This window comes from Ailuropoda melanoleuca, chromosome 10 (assembly GCF_002007445.2).
Source record: "Ailuropoda melanoleuca isolate Jingjing chromosome 10, ASM200744v2, whole genome shotgun sequence".
Taxonomy (NCBI): domain Eukaryota; kingdom Metazoa; phylum Chordata; class Mammalia; order Carnivora; family Ursidae; genus Ailuropoda; species Ailuropoda melanoleuca.
Window position 1 is genome coordinate 67,422,219 of NC_048227.1, and position 17,152 is coordinate 67,439,370.

General features: G+C 39.0%; 1 protein-coding gene across 3 annotated transcripts in view; it reads right to left on the reverse strand.

Annotated features, from left to right (window-relative positions):
- Positions 1-428: 428 nt before the first annotated feature.
- LOC100467154 (mannosyl-oligosaccharide 1,2-alpha-mannosidase IA) overlaps positions 429-17,152 on the reverse strand; it is a 177,251-nt gene continuing 160,527 nt past the window's right edge. For all 3 annotated transcript variants that reach the window (XM_034669054.1, XM_034669056.1, XM_034669055.1), the window contains exons 10-13: positions 13,122-13,341; positions 12,075-12,247; positions 3,110-3,225; positions 429-2,727 (exon numbers count right to left, since the gene is read on the reverse strand). In XM_034669054.1, the coding sequence (XP_034524945.1) occupies positions 2,601-2,727; positions 3,110-3,225; positions 12,075-12,247; positions 13,122-13,341 (636 nt within the window). In that variant the 3' untranslated portion in view covers positions 429-2,600. The remainder of the gene's footprint in view (positions 2,728-3,109; positions 3,226-12,074; positions 12,248-13,121; positions 13,342-17,152) is intronic.

Consider the following 17,152-nt stretch of genomic DNA (forward strand, 5'->3'; position numbering starts at 1 on the left):
CTATTATGTTTCCCATAACATTAGAGATTTATATAAAGTTGGAAATGACAGAATAGACTTATGTACAAATTAAAAACAATCAATGAAAAGAATGGGTACTACATATGAAGGAGTCATGACAAACATCATTGAGTTCTATAAATTTCATACAACTTATACGTGTAATATTAATTGTGCACAGTATACCAAAAACAGTATATGCAGAAACACAAACTTAAGTGCTATTTTAATTATTTGCCTTTCAGGATGTGAATACATATGTAAACTTAACTGCACAGTTTTGCTGAAAATGAATGAAAGACAGTGTCTACCTAAGGACTTCAGTTGTTTAAAATAATTAACACAAAATATAACTTTAATTAAATTACATCACCATAATAATCTCTTATCTTGTTTACATTTTTGGTGTTTTGGGACTTAGGTTAAAAAATTCAAGTTCTAGAATTGAAAAACTTTGTTCCTGCCACTGGCAGAGCAAAATGTAGTACAATCATCTCGCCTATTTATATCAGGATACAAAAGGTACCTTACAGTGCAGTGTGTACACATGACCTGATTTTAATATCCTATCTGCTGCAGAAATACATATCAGCTTTGTGCTCTTTCAAATCAAATTGAAAATCAAAGAAAATAAAGTAATTTAAATTGCTAGTCCAAGGACATTCATGTGAAAATTATCATCTAAAAACGTGTGGCCCAATTTCTGCAATAATCTCACATGGTGCTTTTAAGTCCTGGGAAAAAAGGACTCTCAACTATCCATTCATTTCATAAGGTGAGCTGAAGATATGAGTGGAAGGAGTTATTCTGGGTCACAGAAACTCATTAACATGGCAATAATGATACACTAAAGGATCTTTTTCATTTACTAATTTTATTAATTTATTCTTTGACATAAACCAATGTACAATATTGAAAAAAAGAGCAGGTCACACAGGTGGTCCTTTCAGACAAAGGAAATCTTTTGAAACACGTTCAAAAGCTGAAACAGCTAAAAACAATGGAGTCTACTGAGATATAAGAAAATAATTAAAAAACATTATGTCGAAGCATATGAAATTGCTGGTATTGGACAGTTTCTCAACTACAAGTGCAGCAATTTCACATGCTTCAGCCTAATTCACAGGGCTGCACTGAGCTATCTGACCACTCCAGGTTGGAAGTGCAGGTGCTCAAAGTCTCTGTTCCTCGGTATATGCATCATCACGTTAGCCCTTTCTAGGAGTATGTATACATATATATGAAATATGAACTAATATGATGAGAAAGCACAAGGTGCCACCAAATGCATTCTTGGGAAAGCCACTCATATCTCAAAAGAATGTTTCTTCTTAATAAAGAATCATATAATTACTTTGATCTGCTGTACGACTATGGTGAATTAGGAATGTCCATTCCTACCTATCACTTTTAAGCTGGGATCTCTGTGTTGAATCTGACCGGACAAAATGTACTATACTCTTATTTGGTCTAAAAGTTTATTAGATTTTCTTCAATTGACCAGGAATAGACACATTAGCAAAGCTGCTTTCAGAGTTAAATCCTGCTTTCACAAACTGAAATGAAATAATTTACTACATTGGAGAAAGGGCCCTTTTCAAATCTGAAAAAAAAAAAACCAAACCTGAACCAAATGTAATGCTGTTTTTGAGAACAAGAAAAAAACCTTAGAGATGAAATACAAACTAAACACCATGTTAAATACTCACCCTTTCTTTAGAGAGACTCAATTTCTTCACACACTCAGTTAAAAGCAAAAGCTAACACATGAAAAGTTCTACTGTTTTCTTTCAAAAAATATAATTCAGTAATAGCAGAGCTCTGCAAAACTCCAAAGCTCCGTTCGTGTGGTAGGGGATGGAAGAAATTAACCAGGACATGATCCAGAAATGACACAGGGCATTTAAAGTAAAATTTGAGAACTAATTCACAAATTAGGAAACACTAATATAATTAACCAACAAAAATATACTGTGGTTCCAATGAAATGAGGTCAACATGAGATGATCCTTTTGGGATGACATTCTAATTTGAATTACAATGTGAGTGAAGTATTTTAGAAGACATTCTATCAAATAATGATAGACCCGCATAAAGAGGCTGTCTGTCACAGTTATAAGATCTGTCTCTGGTGGATAGACAAACCAGATTAACATAAAATTGAAAAGGAAAAAGCTTTTTTAATATTTAATTTATTATTATGGCTTTTTGCAACATGGCAAAACATTACAGCTTAAAGCAGACGTCATCTCCTCATAGAGGAGGAAAAAGTTTTGCAGTCAAATCAAAATTGTAATTAAGAGGTCATTGGTATACCATTCTATTCAGTTTAGTAAAAATGATATACCTTCATGAACTCCAGTGATTACTTAAAAAAAGTAAAAACCTGTGATCCACTGCCTGAATAATAAAGGATATGATAAGGAACTTAGGTCCATCCATGCCTATGACAATAAACATAAAAGACTGCAAAACAATTTTAGAACTTAGAATAATCACAGACCTACTGATAAAAATTCATCATGTGCCTGAATACCAGAAAAGGAATTATTAAGGTATGCAGTGAAGGGAATGGAGCAGAGTAAAATATAAAATGTCTTTTATTTTTCATTGACTTCGACTTCCTTTTTATTCGCACAGAGAACAGGGAGAAGATGTGCCTCGGTATTGAAGATCCAGTGTTCCAGTGGAAGTAGATCATCATCAGAAAATATTAAGTACAAATATCTGGGGAGAGAAATATGAGGATATGAAGCCCAAGAGACTGTCAGGCAGTGAAAACATAAAGACACAGCAACGTCTCCATTCATCTTATGGAGAATCACGGACAACGGTCAAGTATTGCAAAACCCTGAGGCGCTATAGTCACTAGCGTGGAATAAATCAGCTGCTCTGTGCTTGGGTGTTAGTGCAGGAAAACCCACGAAGCAGTCCCCAGGCATCAGACTTCTATGACTGGAAACACGGGGGCAATTATTGCCACACGTGGAGAGTGACCTTCGGAAGCAGTCATACTCGCTATTATTTGAATGTGCTCGTGATAAAGATAGCTGCAAAGAAGATCTGACCAGTACCTCAGCCACATACTTTTGGAATACGTTTTACTTACTTTAGTGTCTCTGCCAGGAAGAAACTCTGCTGCACGTCGTCGTAACTCTCGTGTCTCAGGTAAACATCCCTTAGGCCTGAATAGCCTCCGTTCACTCGGCAGTGATTTTCCAGGGCCTGCGTTACAAGGAAGAGGGGAAAAATGGTCACATTTCAATAATTGCTTGTCACCAATTTTTATTATGAAATTGCCAAATTGAATAAAGTAAGGATTCAAACTGAATGATACATGTGGAAGAGTTTTAAGAGAAATTAAAAGAAAAACCACAAAATGCAAATGCATATAAGTATGAAAAGTTGGGGAGCTTGGGTGTCTCAGTTGGTTAAGCATCTGCCTTTGGCTTGGGTCATGATCCTAGGGTTCTGGGATCGAGTCCTGCATCGGGCTCCCTGCTCAGCGGGGAGTCTGCTTCTCCCTCTGCGCTCTCTCCCTCTCTCTCAAATAAATAAATAAAATCTTTAAAAAAAGTACGAAAAGTTAAAGGGTATAGAGACAATATATCTCATCTAAATTAGAAACACTTCTACATTTAATTTTGAAATTATTTTTCAGTGATTTATTTATTTACTTATTTTTACCATTTCCTCCTGTGGTCTAGAGCAGGGTTCTTCAAACTATGGATCACAGGCTAAACCCAGTCTGCTGTTCATTTTGTAAATAAGGTGTTACTGAACCATAGCCATGCTCATCCATTACATACTGCCTGTGGCTGTTTTTTCATTGCAGTGGCAGAGCTGAGTACAGGCCAACCTCGGAGACACTGTGGGTTTGGTTCCAGTCCACTACAGTAAGTGAATATTGTGATAAAGTGAGTCAAATGAATTTTTCGGATTCTCAATGCATATCAAAGTTATGCTTACACTGCACTAGCGTCTATTAAGTGCATGGAAGCACTATGTCTGAAAAACGATGTACATACCTTAATTAAAAAATACTCTGCTGCTACAAAATGCTAAGCATCATCTGAGTGTTCAGTGGGTTGTACTCCTTTTGCTGGTAGAGGGTCTTTCTCTGATGTTGATGGCTGCTGACTGACTGGGGAGTGGTTGCCGAAAGTTGGGGTGGCTGTGGCAAATTCTTGCAATAAGACAGCAAGGACGTCTGCCACATCAGCTGACGGTTTCTTTAACAAATGCTTTGTCTGCAGCACGTGATACTGTTTGATAGCGCTTTACCCATGGTAGCACTTCTTTCAAAATTGGAGTCAATCCTCTCCAACCTTGCAGCTGCTTTCTCAACTACGTTTATGTAATATTCTAAATTCCTGGTGGTCATTTCAACAATCTTCATAGCATCTTCACCAGGACTAGATTCCATCTCCAGAAACCATTCTTGGCTCATCCATAAGAAGGAACTCTTCATCCGTTTTAAGTTTTATCGTGAGATTTGGCAATCCAGTCACACCTTCATGCTCCATTTCTAATTTTAGCTCTCTTGCTATTTCCACATCTGCAGTTACTTCCTCCACGGAAGTCTTGAACTCCTCAAAGTCACCCATGAGGGTAGATATCAACTTCTTTCAAAGCCCAGTTAATGTTGATACTTTGACCTCTTCTATAAATGATGAATGTTCTTAATGGCACCTAGAATGGCGAATTCTTACCAGAAGGTTTTCAATGGACTTTGCCCTGATCCATCAGAGGAATCACTATGAATGGCAGCTATAGCCTTATGAAATGTATTTCCTAAATGCTCAAAGTCAAAATGCTCCTTGATCCGCGGGTTGCAGAACGGATGCTCTGTTAGCAGGTGTGAAAGCATTCATCTCGTTGTCCATCTCCATCAGAGCTCTTGGGCGACCAGGAACACGGTCAACGAACAGTCATATTTTGAAAGGAATCTTTTTTTCTAAGCAGTAGGTCTCAACAGCAGGCTTAAAATATTCAGTAAAGCACACCGTAAACACGTGAGCTGTTTTCCGGGCTTCGTGCTCCGTTTAGAGAGCACAGGCAGAGCAGAGTTAGCATCATTCTTAGAGCCCCTGGGATCTTTGAAATGGTAAGTGAGCACTGGCTTCAACTTCAAGACACCAGCGGCATTAGCCCCTAGCAAGTGAGTCAGCCTGTCCTTTGAAGCTCGGAAGCCAGGCATTGACTTCTCCTCTCCAGTTATGAAGGTGCAAGATGGCATCATCTTCCAATAGAAGGCCGTTTCATCCACACTGAAAATCTGATGTGTAGTGCAGCCATTTCATTCACAATCTGCACTAGACCTTCCGGGGAACTTGCTGCGGCTTCTGCGTCAGCACTGGCTGCTTCACCTTGTCCTTCGATGTTATGGAGACGGCTTTTTCCTCAAACCTCATGAACCCTCATTTGTTCTGCAGCTTCCCCACCTCTCTCAGCCTTCAGGAAATTGAAGAGAGTCAGGGCCTTGCTCTGGATTACGCCGTGGCTTAAGGGAATGTTGTGGCTGGTTTGATTTTCTATCCGGACCACTAAACTTTCTCCCCATCAGCATATTGCTTTCTTATCATTCCTGTGTTCACTGAAGTATCACTTTTAATTTCCTTCAAGAACTTCTCCTTTGCACTTACAATGTGGCTGTTTGGCACAAGAGGCCTCGCATTGTGGCCTATTTTGGCTTTTGACATGCCTTCCTCACTAAACTTAATCATTTCTAGCTTTTGATTTACATTGAAAGATGTGGGACTCTTCCTTTCACCTGAACACTCAGAGGCCACTGTAGGGCTAGTAACTGGCTGAATGCCAGTTTTGTCTTATCTCAGGAAATAGAAAGGCCCGAGGAGACGGCGAGAAATGAGGGAATGGCTACTCAGTGGAGCCATCAGAACACAACAATTATCAATAAAGTTCTCTGTCTTATTAGAGTGCAGTTTACGGCACCCCAAAACCATGACAATAATAACACCAGAGATCGCTGATCACACGTCACCATAACAAATATAATAATAATGAAAAAACCTGAAATATTGTGAGGATTACCAAAGTGTGACACAGAGATTAGAGGCAACCAAACATGGTTGGAAAAATAGCACCGACTAGACTTGCTCGACACAGGGTTGTCACAAACCTTCAATTTGTAAAAAACACAGTATCTGCACAGCACCGTAAAGCAAAGCACAGTGAAATGAGGTATGCCTATAGCTGCACACGGCCCCCAAGCCTGCTTCTCTCTGGCTCTTACACAAGAAGTTTGCTGACCCCCGTTCCAGAGAGACTGTTAATGTCAGTTGGGATTATAAATCCAATAACTGAGAAAGTGTACTGAGCCAAGAACAGCTGCTACTACACCCAGAACATCTTATTTTGTAAACACTGATGGTGGAGGACTAATTAGGGATATTGGTGACAGATATCAAAGAAGAAAATGGAAAGCGGTGAAAAAAACTATGGCTGATACCTATTTCTAAAATATATTTTTCTTTTCTTTAGTATGGGATGGAAGAAAATGGGATGAGTCCATTTCCTAACTGTCTAGAGAGAAATGATCCTACATTCCTGAAGTTCTCTGACTATAACGAGTGTTTGGAAAAGAGATGGGTTGGGCAGTGCCGGAATGGAAATTTAGGTAACAACCTCACAACTTGCAGGCTACATGAACAAAGAAAATATCTCGTGGTTTGGTACTTTTTAAAAGCCACTGGGAAAATAAGATCAACTTAAAAACTGCTTTAATTATATCTTCTTTTGCAGACAACAAACCAAGCAGGGGGAAGGCTTGCAGAAAGGAACTTCCAGGTCCTATTATTTTTTTCCTTCCTTCCTTTTTTGATAGACGTTTTTTTTTTTATTAGAAAGTCAAATACCAGATACACTAGAGTAGGCCAAAGATTATTTGTAAAAAAGTAAAAAAAAAAAAAAAACACAAAAAAAACCCCAAAAAAACAAACCCCCAAAACCCAGGATTTAGAAGAAATGGACAAATTTGTTGTTATGGAATATAATTAAATCCTACTTCCAGACATTTCCTAAAAAGATTTTAACAACAAAACTTTTTCTTGTTTTCTTCCCTTGAAGTTCTTTGGTGATCAGCTAATGAGAGGACCAGGCATGATAAACTGCCAATCGTCTCTCCCACAGAAATTTCTATAAGCACCTTCTTTCAATTATAGGGAAAGAGTTGTTTTGTGGGGTGGACGATGCCCAACTGTTTTTCCTCTCTTCGGTTACCCTCATTCTTCTTCTCACTCAGTCCTAATGTGGTGAGCCATAGTTGTCCAGAACTCATTCTAAAATCTCAGAAGACGGGGCTGAATACTGGCTCTGGACTCCTTAACTGGGGCCTCAGTTGTGCCCGGACCCAGAGTGTCCCTTTGTTCAACATGGCATTGTCATGAGAATAAAACAAGATGAAGACACGCTTCTCAGAGTGACAGGGATCTTTCAGAGGTTTAGAGAGGCCTAGCTACTTTTATTTTTTGAGGCTTTTGGCAAATTAAAAAAAAAGGGGGGGGAAATGCCAAAGAGGCTTTTTTTTTTTCACTTTTAAAAAATGAAAAGCCATCATGTCAAATCAAAATTTTAAAAACTTTAGGAATATGAAGCTGGGGATACGCAGCCCTCCCAGGCATGCATCACAGGCCCCGGCTTTACAGCATCTCAGCAGTGGAAGTAGTCATGTATTTATGCTGCATAGTCTGATTAGAACATCATTTTACTGCAATCTGTTCTTGGGACTCTCAGACTCTAGGCATAGGGACCACCTCGATTTTACGTCAATGATCACATTATTAGTGATTGTATGAGGCTGGGATGCACTAATAGCAGAGAAAAGAAAAACAGGAACATGTTCATAGTTACTGGAACTCTAAACAAACCCTCTTTAGGGGGAAGAAAGGTAAGAGAATAGCGAGCAGCATGAGTTAAGTCATAAGTCAGAAAGGGAGAGAAAGCCTTCTCTTATCTTTAGGTTAAACAGGTTAGATAAATGGCTGATCCAGGGAGGTTTCCAAGAGTGGATTCTAGGGAACAATGCTCATAATGAGGCTGAATGGCTGACTTTGGTCTGAGCTCAGAGATAGAACCTAGGAGAATAGATATATCAAAAAGTCTGGAAACAGAGATCAAGCCTCGGGAGGGAGAAGCAGGGACCGGGAAGACAAATCACTTTCTGAGAGCCAGAATGTCCATATGGCAAAGGTTAGATTTAGGAGACTAGGAAAAAAAGTCTGTGCAAAAAAAGGGGGTAAAAATCCCTATATAAGGCGTACCTGCTACTGTGGACCAGGGGAGACATCATATAATCTATACATACACATTTATAGACATTGTATAATCTATACTTACCAACACATATATGAACACATAGGTATAATTTATAGTAGAACTTTATCAGAATATTATACATAATAGGGAGGAATTTAATGAAGTTTTCATGGCATTATTGAGAAAAAGCAAAAAAACTATGAAGTAAATGTTATTTTTGTTATGTAGATTCACAAGTGCATGAACATCTAATTAATGGATTATTGGCTACTGGTGGAGAAGTTTCTAGTATTATATGCTGGACTATATAGTTTCACATCCTGTTTGACATTATTGTGTTCGGCGTTACTATTCAGAAGTTTAGCTAAGACATGGAAAGCGGGTTTATATAGTGTATCAGTGACAGAAGGCTGGAAAGGGAGTGCTTCGTTGGAAGATAGGAAGATGGCTGACAAATACTTTACAAATAGCAAGTATGGGTGAACACAAGGATGGAACAAAAGCGATATCTCGACAGGAACTAATATAGCAGCTAAAATCATTTGACCACAATTTCGATGTAAGCCAGGGGTTTTACAATCTACCAAAAAAACAAGTTGGACACGGCTGTGGGAAATAACACTCAGAAGAGAGGTTATTGAGTCACACTGCTTAGCCCTGAGAGACCACACATATCATCAGGAGGTGGAGGGAAATGATGGATGAGGATGGAGCAGTGGACAGGACGTGCTGTCTTCAGATAGCTGAGGAGCTGAAGTGTAGAAGAGAAAAGGGATTTCTTTCTCCAGTATCTCCAGAACACAAAATACTGTGAATTCTGTCTTTAAAAGGAGTAACTTTCTAACACTGTCAGCCATTAAAAAATGGAATTACTTTATTGGTAGTATATTCTTTTTTAATACAAAGTCCTTGAATTGATGAGGAATAGCCAACTGGCAAAGATGACGAGGAGGTCTTTTCTTTGAGTGGAAGGCTAGTCTATGTGATTTTGAAGATCTACTCCTGTGTTTTAGTTTGGGTTCCCCTAAAAACGGAGCATGAGACAAGGGGCAGATACAGGAAGTTTTTAAGAGAGGTGATATCAGGAAGGGAATGAGTGAGGCAAGTGAACTGGGGAAGGGAGAAGAGCCCATGAAATGTGCTGAGCAGGTGACAGCTGTGCTTGTCCCCATGAAGGCTCCCTCCCACTGGAAACCCTCTGAGCAACCGCGTAGAATGCATCTCAGAGTTATTCTGCAAAGGGGGAAGACTGGGATAGCTGTTCATCAACTCTGAAACCTCACTGGTTCAGGACTGTCCCCGGGGACTTTATCTCACTCGCTTCCCAGACCACAGCCAGCTGCCTGGGAAGGAGCTCAGAGCCGGGGCAGCTGCAGGGATGCAGGGATGAGGTCCCTGTAGCTGTAGCTGACAGAAAGGACAGCTGAGGGGATGTCACACAAGGAAAAAGAGGGCCACTATCTCTGTCAATGATTTTGTGCTTTAAAGAAGACAAGCGTCCCAGCACTCCCCCCTTCCTGCTACACGTCAAGTTCTAGCAGAAACGCTAGTGGCAAAAAGCGAGGGGGGACTGTTTGGGGGGGGTGGCTGTGTTGTGCACAGGGAGACAATCTTACATCATAGACTAAACAAGAAGTTAACAACAGACAAAAATCCTAATCCCTAAAACCAATTTATTACCCCACAAACAAACACGCTCCCCTGAAGAACCAAGCAAACCCAATCTTCCCATCCACACGGCCACAGAGAATTACTTATTTCTATTTTTGTATCAGTTCTCTGTCACACATTTTTCATATTTTCACATCTCTAAAATTGGCATGTCATAATTTAATTCGTAGCATTGTACTTTCCTTAGTGGTATATAAAATAATGGTGTTTCTTATCCACTAGGGTGTTTTACATTCGATGAAATACATGATTCCTGATATTTTCAATTTAAACTGATATTTGCAAGGTGACTATTAGCCTTAATGCTTTTGCTGGCCTATTGAAAACCAAAATAATTTCCTATCACCAAAGCTTAGATGAACTTCAATTTTTATACATTTTTTCAGAGGAAAAAAACATAAATTTAAACAAATTGGAATTACCACCGACTAAACATAATTAGAAAACTTTGCAAGAAATAACAGACAAAAAGAGGCCTAAAGAATCGTTATTACTTAAAATGACTAATGACTAGTGATAAGGCACACACAGCACAAAGAGGGTAATAAGCAAGATTCATCAACAGCTTCCTGAGATATTAGTTACAACTTACGCAAAGGCAATATGTTCAGTTTAGATTCCTGAGAGCAGTTATTTCTAACGGTCAGGTTTTAAAGACAGCTAACTCTGCAACAGTGAGTGTAATTAAAATGTTGGCTTGTTCTTATCTCCTCAGTGCTCCACCATGACTCCTTCCAGAATGAAAGCTCTTAAAACTAACATTATCTGATGCATATTCTGGAGAGTATGGCCAATGGCACCAGCACACAGTGTTCACTAGATTCGTCTGGGAAGATGATACGCCATGCTCTGTAGGAAGAGACCCATGGGTGATGAAGACAATTCAAACAGTGCAGATGGACAGATGGAAAGTGTACAGATACTCAGAGAAACCTGAGATCGGTGTGTGAATATTGTTGCATGAAGTAGTTCTTCCATAGTTCTTTCTACAAGTTAGAGCTAAGTAGCTAATTTGCTCTGTGGAAGAATTTCAATCTAAAATGGAACTGGAACCGGAAGACAGAAATCAGAAAATCTTACGCATGTGCCCTCGGGAAAACAAAACTGAAGGACTGAGAGACTGATTTCCTGTACGTGCTGGATTTACAGAAAACTGATAATATTGGGATGATAGGGAGTTGGTCAGGGGTTGCCTTATATCAACCACTTGGGAAGTTTTACTATGGTTTTCAGAGGAATGAACAAGAAATGACCCAGGTCGGGCTGGTCTCACAAAATCTTGTTTGAGCTTTTTTGGTACGACTGGACTGGCTTTATCCGCTCAAGGAATTCTCAAAGCTGGTCCCCATTTGTTCTTTATTTTAATAGACTCTAACTGAATTCTCTCTTCTTTACATTCCCTGTCCATAAATACAGCCCACCTTGAACCTTCAACGGACTCACCTGTAGTTTGCTGAATTGCAATTTCTCTGCTCTTCCTGAATAAACTCTTTTTTTGGGACAAGTTTGAGTTTGCCTCAGTTTACCTTTTTATTTAGGTTGAAACTCTGAGTAGGAGCACGTATTTTCATTTCAATGCCCAAAGACTCATTAAAAAAAAAAAAAACCCCAATGTTGCGGCTTCTCGAAAAGGACAACAGGCAGGGGTAATTATCTCCAAGTTATCAGTAACTGTGGACTTAAGTGATCATTATTTCTATGGCTGTGAGAACTTAATTTTATAATACGCCTTTCTAGATATCTCCTTCAGTATCAAAGTAGGTATATTAATATCACCATTACATAAAAAAGATGCTGAAGCCAGGGAGATAGGATGACAACTGAAAACATTCATTCTTGAATTGGGAAAAAGTCTGATGAAAGCTTTAAAAATCAGGGGCGCCTGGGTGGCTCAGTCGGAGTGGCCGACTCTTGATTTTGGCTCAGGTTGTGATCAGGGTCATGACATCGAGCCCCCACTGGGCTCTGCGATGCTTAAGATTCTCTCTCTCCCCCTCTCCCTCTTCACCCATCCACCAAAGCTTTAAAAATCATAGAAAAGTTGATATGCCAGATTTATAGAAATCACTGAGCATTTTTCCCGGAGACATTTATGTACAAGAAACGTAAACAAATTAAAACATCACCTCTACAGCTTCCCAGGCCCATTTCCTGTACTTCGGATCATGAGTCAGTCGCCACATGTACATGTAAGTCTCAACGACCTCTGGCCGTAGGATGTAGTACTTTTCATTTTGCCTTGTGGCGATGGCTTCAACACCACCATCGAACCTGAAAGCTTCTGGTCCCAGTTTCATATCTAAAGGGCATGCAAGGGTGACAAGGGTTATTACCCTAACTTAAATGAAACTAGAAAGTACTTTACAACATTCATGAGAGATGCCAAAACAATCATTTTTAAGGAATGGTTATAAACATCCTACAATAAACAATATTCAATATACTTTGAAAATACAGTCATCTGAGANGTTATTACCCTAACTTAAATGAAACTAGAAAGTACTTTACAACATTCAAGAGAGATGCCAAAACAATCATTTTAAGGAATGGTTATAAACATCCTACAATAAACAATATTCAATATACTTTGAAAATACAGTCATCTGAGAGTCCTTTTTAGAACATCGCAATGATCTGTTATTTTCTTTCATTAAACCACCACTTACTGAGTGCCCCCCAGCTAGGTACAAGGCACTACAACACCCCTTATTAGTTAGCTGGAAAACCAGCAGTTGAGAATTCTATGTCATTATGTCATGAAAGGTTATTTAATCTTTGTGCTTCAAACTCCTGTTTCATAAGAAGGGAGCCAGACTCTATTTCATGGAGATACTGAAAAGGTTATTAACGATTTATAAAATACTAAGTTTCTTTTGCACCTGGGACAGAGCTTCTTACCCAATGCTATTTCCCTAAAGCAGGGTCAATAAATTAGACTGGCTTAACCGGTATGACTTCAGCTGTTGTTCTTTGGTAAACGAAGGGTAGATACTTTCACGTAGAAAACCAGTGCTTCTTAAAGTAAAAAATATAAATTCCTTTAAAATATTCATCATGAGCTTACAGTTTCATGAGGCTGGATATTCTTTTGATGGCAGCAGGGACAATGTTCCTTATGGAACAAAATATTCCTTATGGGAATAGAGTGAAACTAAAGAATCACAGGTACTCACAGGTGCGATTGTAAGATTCATAACAAGTTCGGGCAATTTCAGCCCCGAGCTGAAGGTAGTGCTGGGTCAGGCCTGTGGGAGCGTCGTCGGCCCCAAGTGCAAACATGCCTCCAGCAAAGCAGGTCAGGTGGCCCATCTTGTGTTCCAGGAGGCCCCCTTTCCACTCCGCGATGTAGGTCAGTCCCGTACTAGACTTGCGGATCAAGTGGGTCTCAATTGCCTGCAAATCAGACTTATTTTCAACATTTTTAAATTCCTTCCAAATTTATACTAAAAACACTCTCAACACTAAGAGAGAAAAAGGGTAAAACATCACTCGCAGCTTGAGTTTGGTGCCATCAATCTGATTCAACCTGAAATTTTGTTATTGCTTTTTCTGTATTCCTCCCCTAGTTTCTGCCTTCTTAATCTGGTTAGGATTATCGCTGTTGGGCCGGCCCAGTTGGATTTGCCTGGTTCCATGACCAAACATTTACGGTCCTCACACCTCAAAAGCTGTCCCCTTCTCAAAGACAGGCCACTGGTGTCAAGGTAATGGCTAATGCATTTCTATTTTCACAATGGAGAAACGGCACAAAGCACAAGCCCCCCTGCGGATGAAGAATAGAGTGTATTTGTGTATAAAGTCCAGGCGGGGAGTGTTACCCTGCCTTTGGCTCTCTTAGGCTCAGAGGGCGGTAAACTGAGGGGGAAAGGTGTGTCGTTCTTGAACCACATTGCTTGGCCTCAAATTCCAACTCTACCACTATCTGTGAACTTGGTGGGTAATTTGCTTGCTGTATCCCTAAATCTCAGTATCCTTATCCATACAAAGGGAATAGTAGTGTCTTCAACATTTAGTTTATGAAGCCATCAGTACTGTGACTAGCACTTGATAAGGTTCATTTATTATCACCACTCACATCACCACTGTGGTAACACTTGAATTAAATGCCTCCCTAATAATTCTATTAAAAAGCACATTAGTATATAATGAAAAAAAAAGACACACAAAAAGATACTCATCATCACTCACCAAGGAAATGCACAAGCAAAACTATAATGAGATATCACCTTACACCTGTCAGAATGGCTGAAATCAACACAAGAAACAACAGCTGTTGGTGAGACTGCAGAGAAAAAGGAACCCTCATGCACTGTCAGTGGGAATGCAAACTGGTGCAGCCACTGTGGAGAACAGTATGGAGGTTCCTCAAAAAGTTAAAAATAGAACTACCCTGTGATCCAGCAATTCCACTACTGGGGATTTACCTGAAAAATACAAGACCACAACCTGCTTCCCAGCTCCACTGCTCGGGCACTCTACTGGGTCAGGCACCCCTGTTGACTCTGTGACTCCTCGATTTCCAAGACTACAAACTGAAAGTTACGGGGGGAGGGGGTGGGGGATGGGGTAGCCGGGTGATGGGTATTAAGGAGGGCATGTGATGTGATGAGCCCCGGGTGTTAAATGCAACTATTGAATCACTGAACACTACATCTGAAACTAATGATGTGCTATACGTTGGCTAACTGAGCATAAAAAAAAATACAAAACCACTAATTCAAAGGGATACATGCATCCCTACCTTTCTAGCAGCACTATTCGCAATAGCCAAGACGTGGAAGTGGCCCAAGTGCTCACTGATGGAGGACTAGATAAAGAAGATGTGGCAATAATGGAATATTATTCAGCCATATAAAGAATGAAATCTTGCCATCGCAATGATATGGATGAAGCTGGGGAGTGTAACACTAAGTGAAATAAGTCAGCTGGAGAAAGACAAATACCATATAATTTCACTCATATGTGGAATTTAAAAAACAAAACAAATAAGTACGGGGGAAAAATGAGGGAGAGACAAAGAAAGAAGCTCTTAATAACAGAGAACAAACTGATGGTTACCAGAGGGGAGGGAGGGTGGGTGAGACAGGTGATGGGGATTAGGCAGTGGCCTTGCTGTGATGTGCACCAGGTGACGCGTGGACGTGTTGGCTCACTCGATCGCACACCTGAACCTAACGTAACACTGCATGTTAACTAACTGGAGTTGAAATAAAACCTTTAAAGAAAAGAATAAAGTTTTGTAAACTGGGGAGAGATGATGTTTACAAAAATGATCTGTAAAATATCTTTTATTTTTGCCCTAGGACTGTTGATATTCTTTTACAATAGATAGAAAACATAAAATAAGCCTTATATTTTAAAAAGCAAAAATGAAGTATAACTGTTTGGAATTACTAACGTCTACTTCCTGTAAGAAGAATTTTTTTTTTTCCTCCCAATTACTTCGCAGAAGAAAGAGAGCTATGACTATGTCCAAACCTGTTATACCATTATAAAAAAAAAGAGTTTTTTAGAACGTACATTTGGGAATAGTAGACACAGACAAAACTTGTGATAGCGAAGAATGAATGAAAATGAACACACAGATAACACATTTCCTACCTTTACTGGAAATAAACAACTGAAACCAACAGGGTAAGAAATAAATGAACACACTATGGTGCTCATTAAATGTGGTTAGCTAATTTTATTGGTGGTCTAGTTATATTAATATTTCATTCTTATTTAACTGAACATCTTAACCCCTTACACTTCTCATAGCACAAACTGCAATAAAGTTCTTCGAGCAGATACTTGTTCATTACCCAAGAAATTATTCTTTCTATATGGCAAAAGTTACAGCTTTTGAGCATGGACTAGAGAAACATTATTATCCTGTTATGGATCCTGAATAAAGTACTATGTTATTTTTGGCATGATTCTGACCAAGCTACCACCTCTCAAAATAAACTACAATGAAGTTCCAAGACCTTCAAAGCAATGCTTGTGTGACAGTGGGAAAATGTAAATAAATACAAAGGAGGAAAAAATAGTCTTTAGTCTTTCTAAAAAAAGGTGTTAAATGTGCAGAGAATTGATTAGGAAAAAAGATATCAGGTATTTTGTGATTTCAGCCTTCCATATTTGAAAAACAAAATTAGTTTGATGAAACCTTTAGAAAACTAAATGTCTAATACATCCTGTACGCAGGTGCCATTCACGCCAGTGGACCCTTGGTAGAAAGAGCACTCACCACAGTGGATCCTTAGTGTGGTCTCCAGAGAAGAACATAACAGCCAGTTAAAAGCTCAAAGTATTTGTTATTAAAACAAGCCAAGAAAACAGACCATGCTGGGATTAAATACTTTCCAAAATCTACTTGAAGCTAAAACTTAAGAACTGTATTTCAGTAACTCAACTGTCCAGGACAATAATGTATGGGATCCTCTCCCTAATAAGATTTTTTTTTTTTTTTAAGTACAGCTTAGCAGAAAGAAACTTTGCTATATAAGCCCTGGTTACTTCTCAAACCAGAAATTTAATTGTTCTAGCTTTGCTTTCTAAGTTGAAAACAAAATGGATTGAAAATGTTTTTACTATTAAGAGAAACAGGAAACACTCTATTTCATTTGTTCTTAATGGATTTTCCTGTCAATGATTTGTCTAAATATATTAAAAGCTGTGTGGGTACAGTTCTAGAAACTGGGGGAAAATATTTCAAAGAACATTTTAAAGTTGTCTTTCTTAGAACATCAGGATTTTAGGGGGCTGCTTTAAGATTAGGATAATTAAAATATCTGTGAGGATAGCAATGAAAAAAATGACATAACAGGAATCATATTGTTCGGAGAATTCCCTACCTTAAAACTTGAAACCTCATAAGAATGAAGAAAAAGAAACCTGGCAGAGGCCGTGTGGACCATATCCTAGTTTGCTTTTTATGTTCATCATGTGCCTTAATTAAGGCTGTGCTAAATGAAAGCCAATGTACTAACTAAGGCGTTCTGGTGCCTATTTATGAAGTAGTAAAGAGTCCTATCTGCTGTACTTAGTGATGCTTCTTATTGACCTTGGGAGGGAACCACAGTAATATTCAATCTGGCCAACCAGAGCAAAGCAAGTTGCATTTATATTTAAATGAATAAATTGAACTTAACCAGAGACGTAAAGGATCTATATTCTAGAAACTACAAATTACTCTTGAAAGACATTGAAGAACACACAA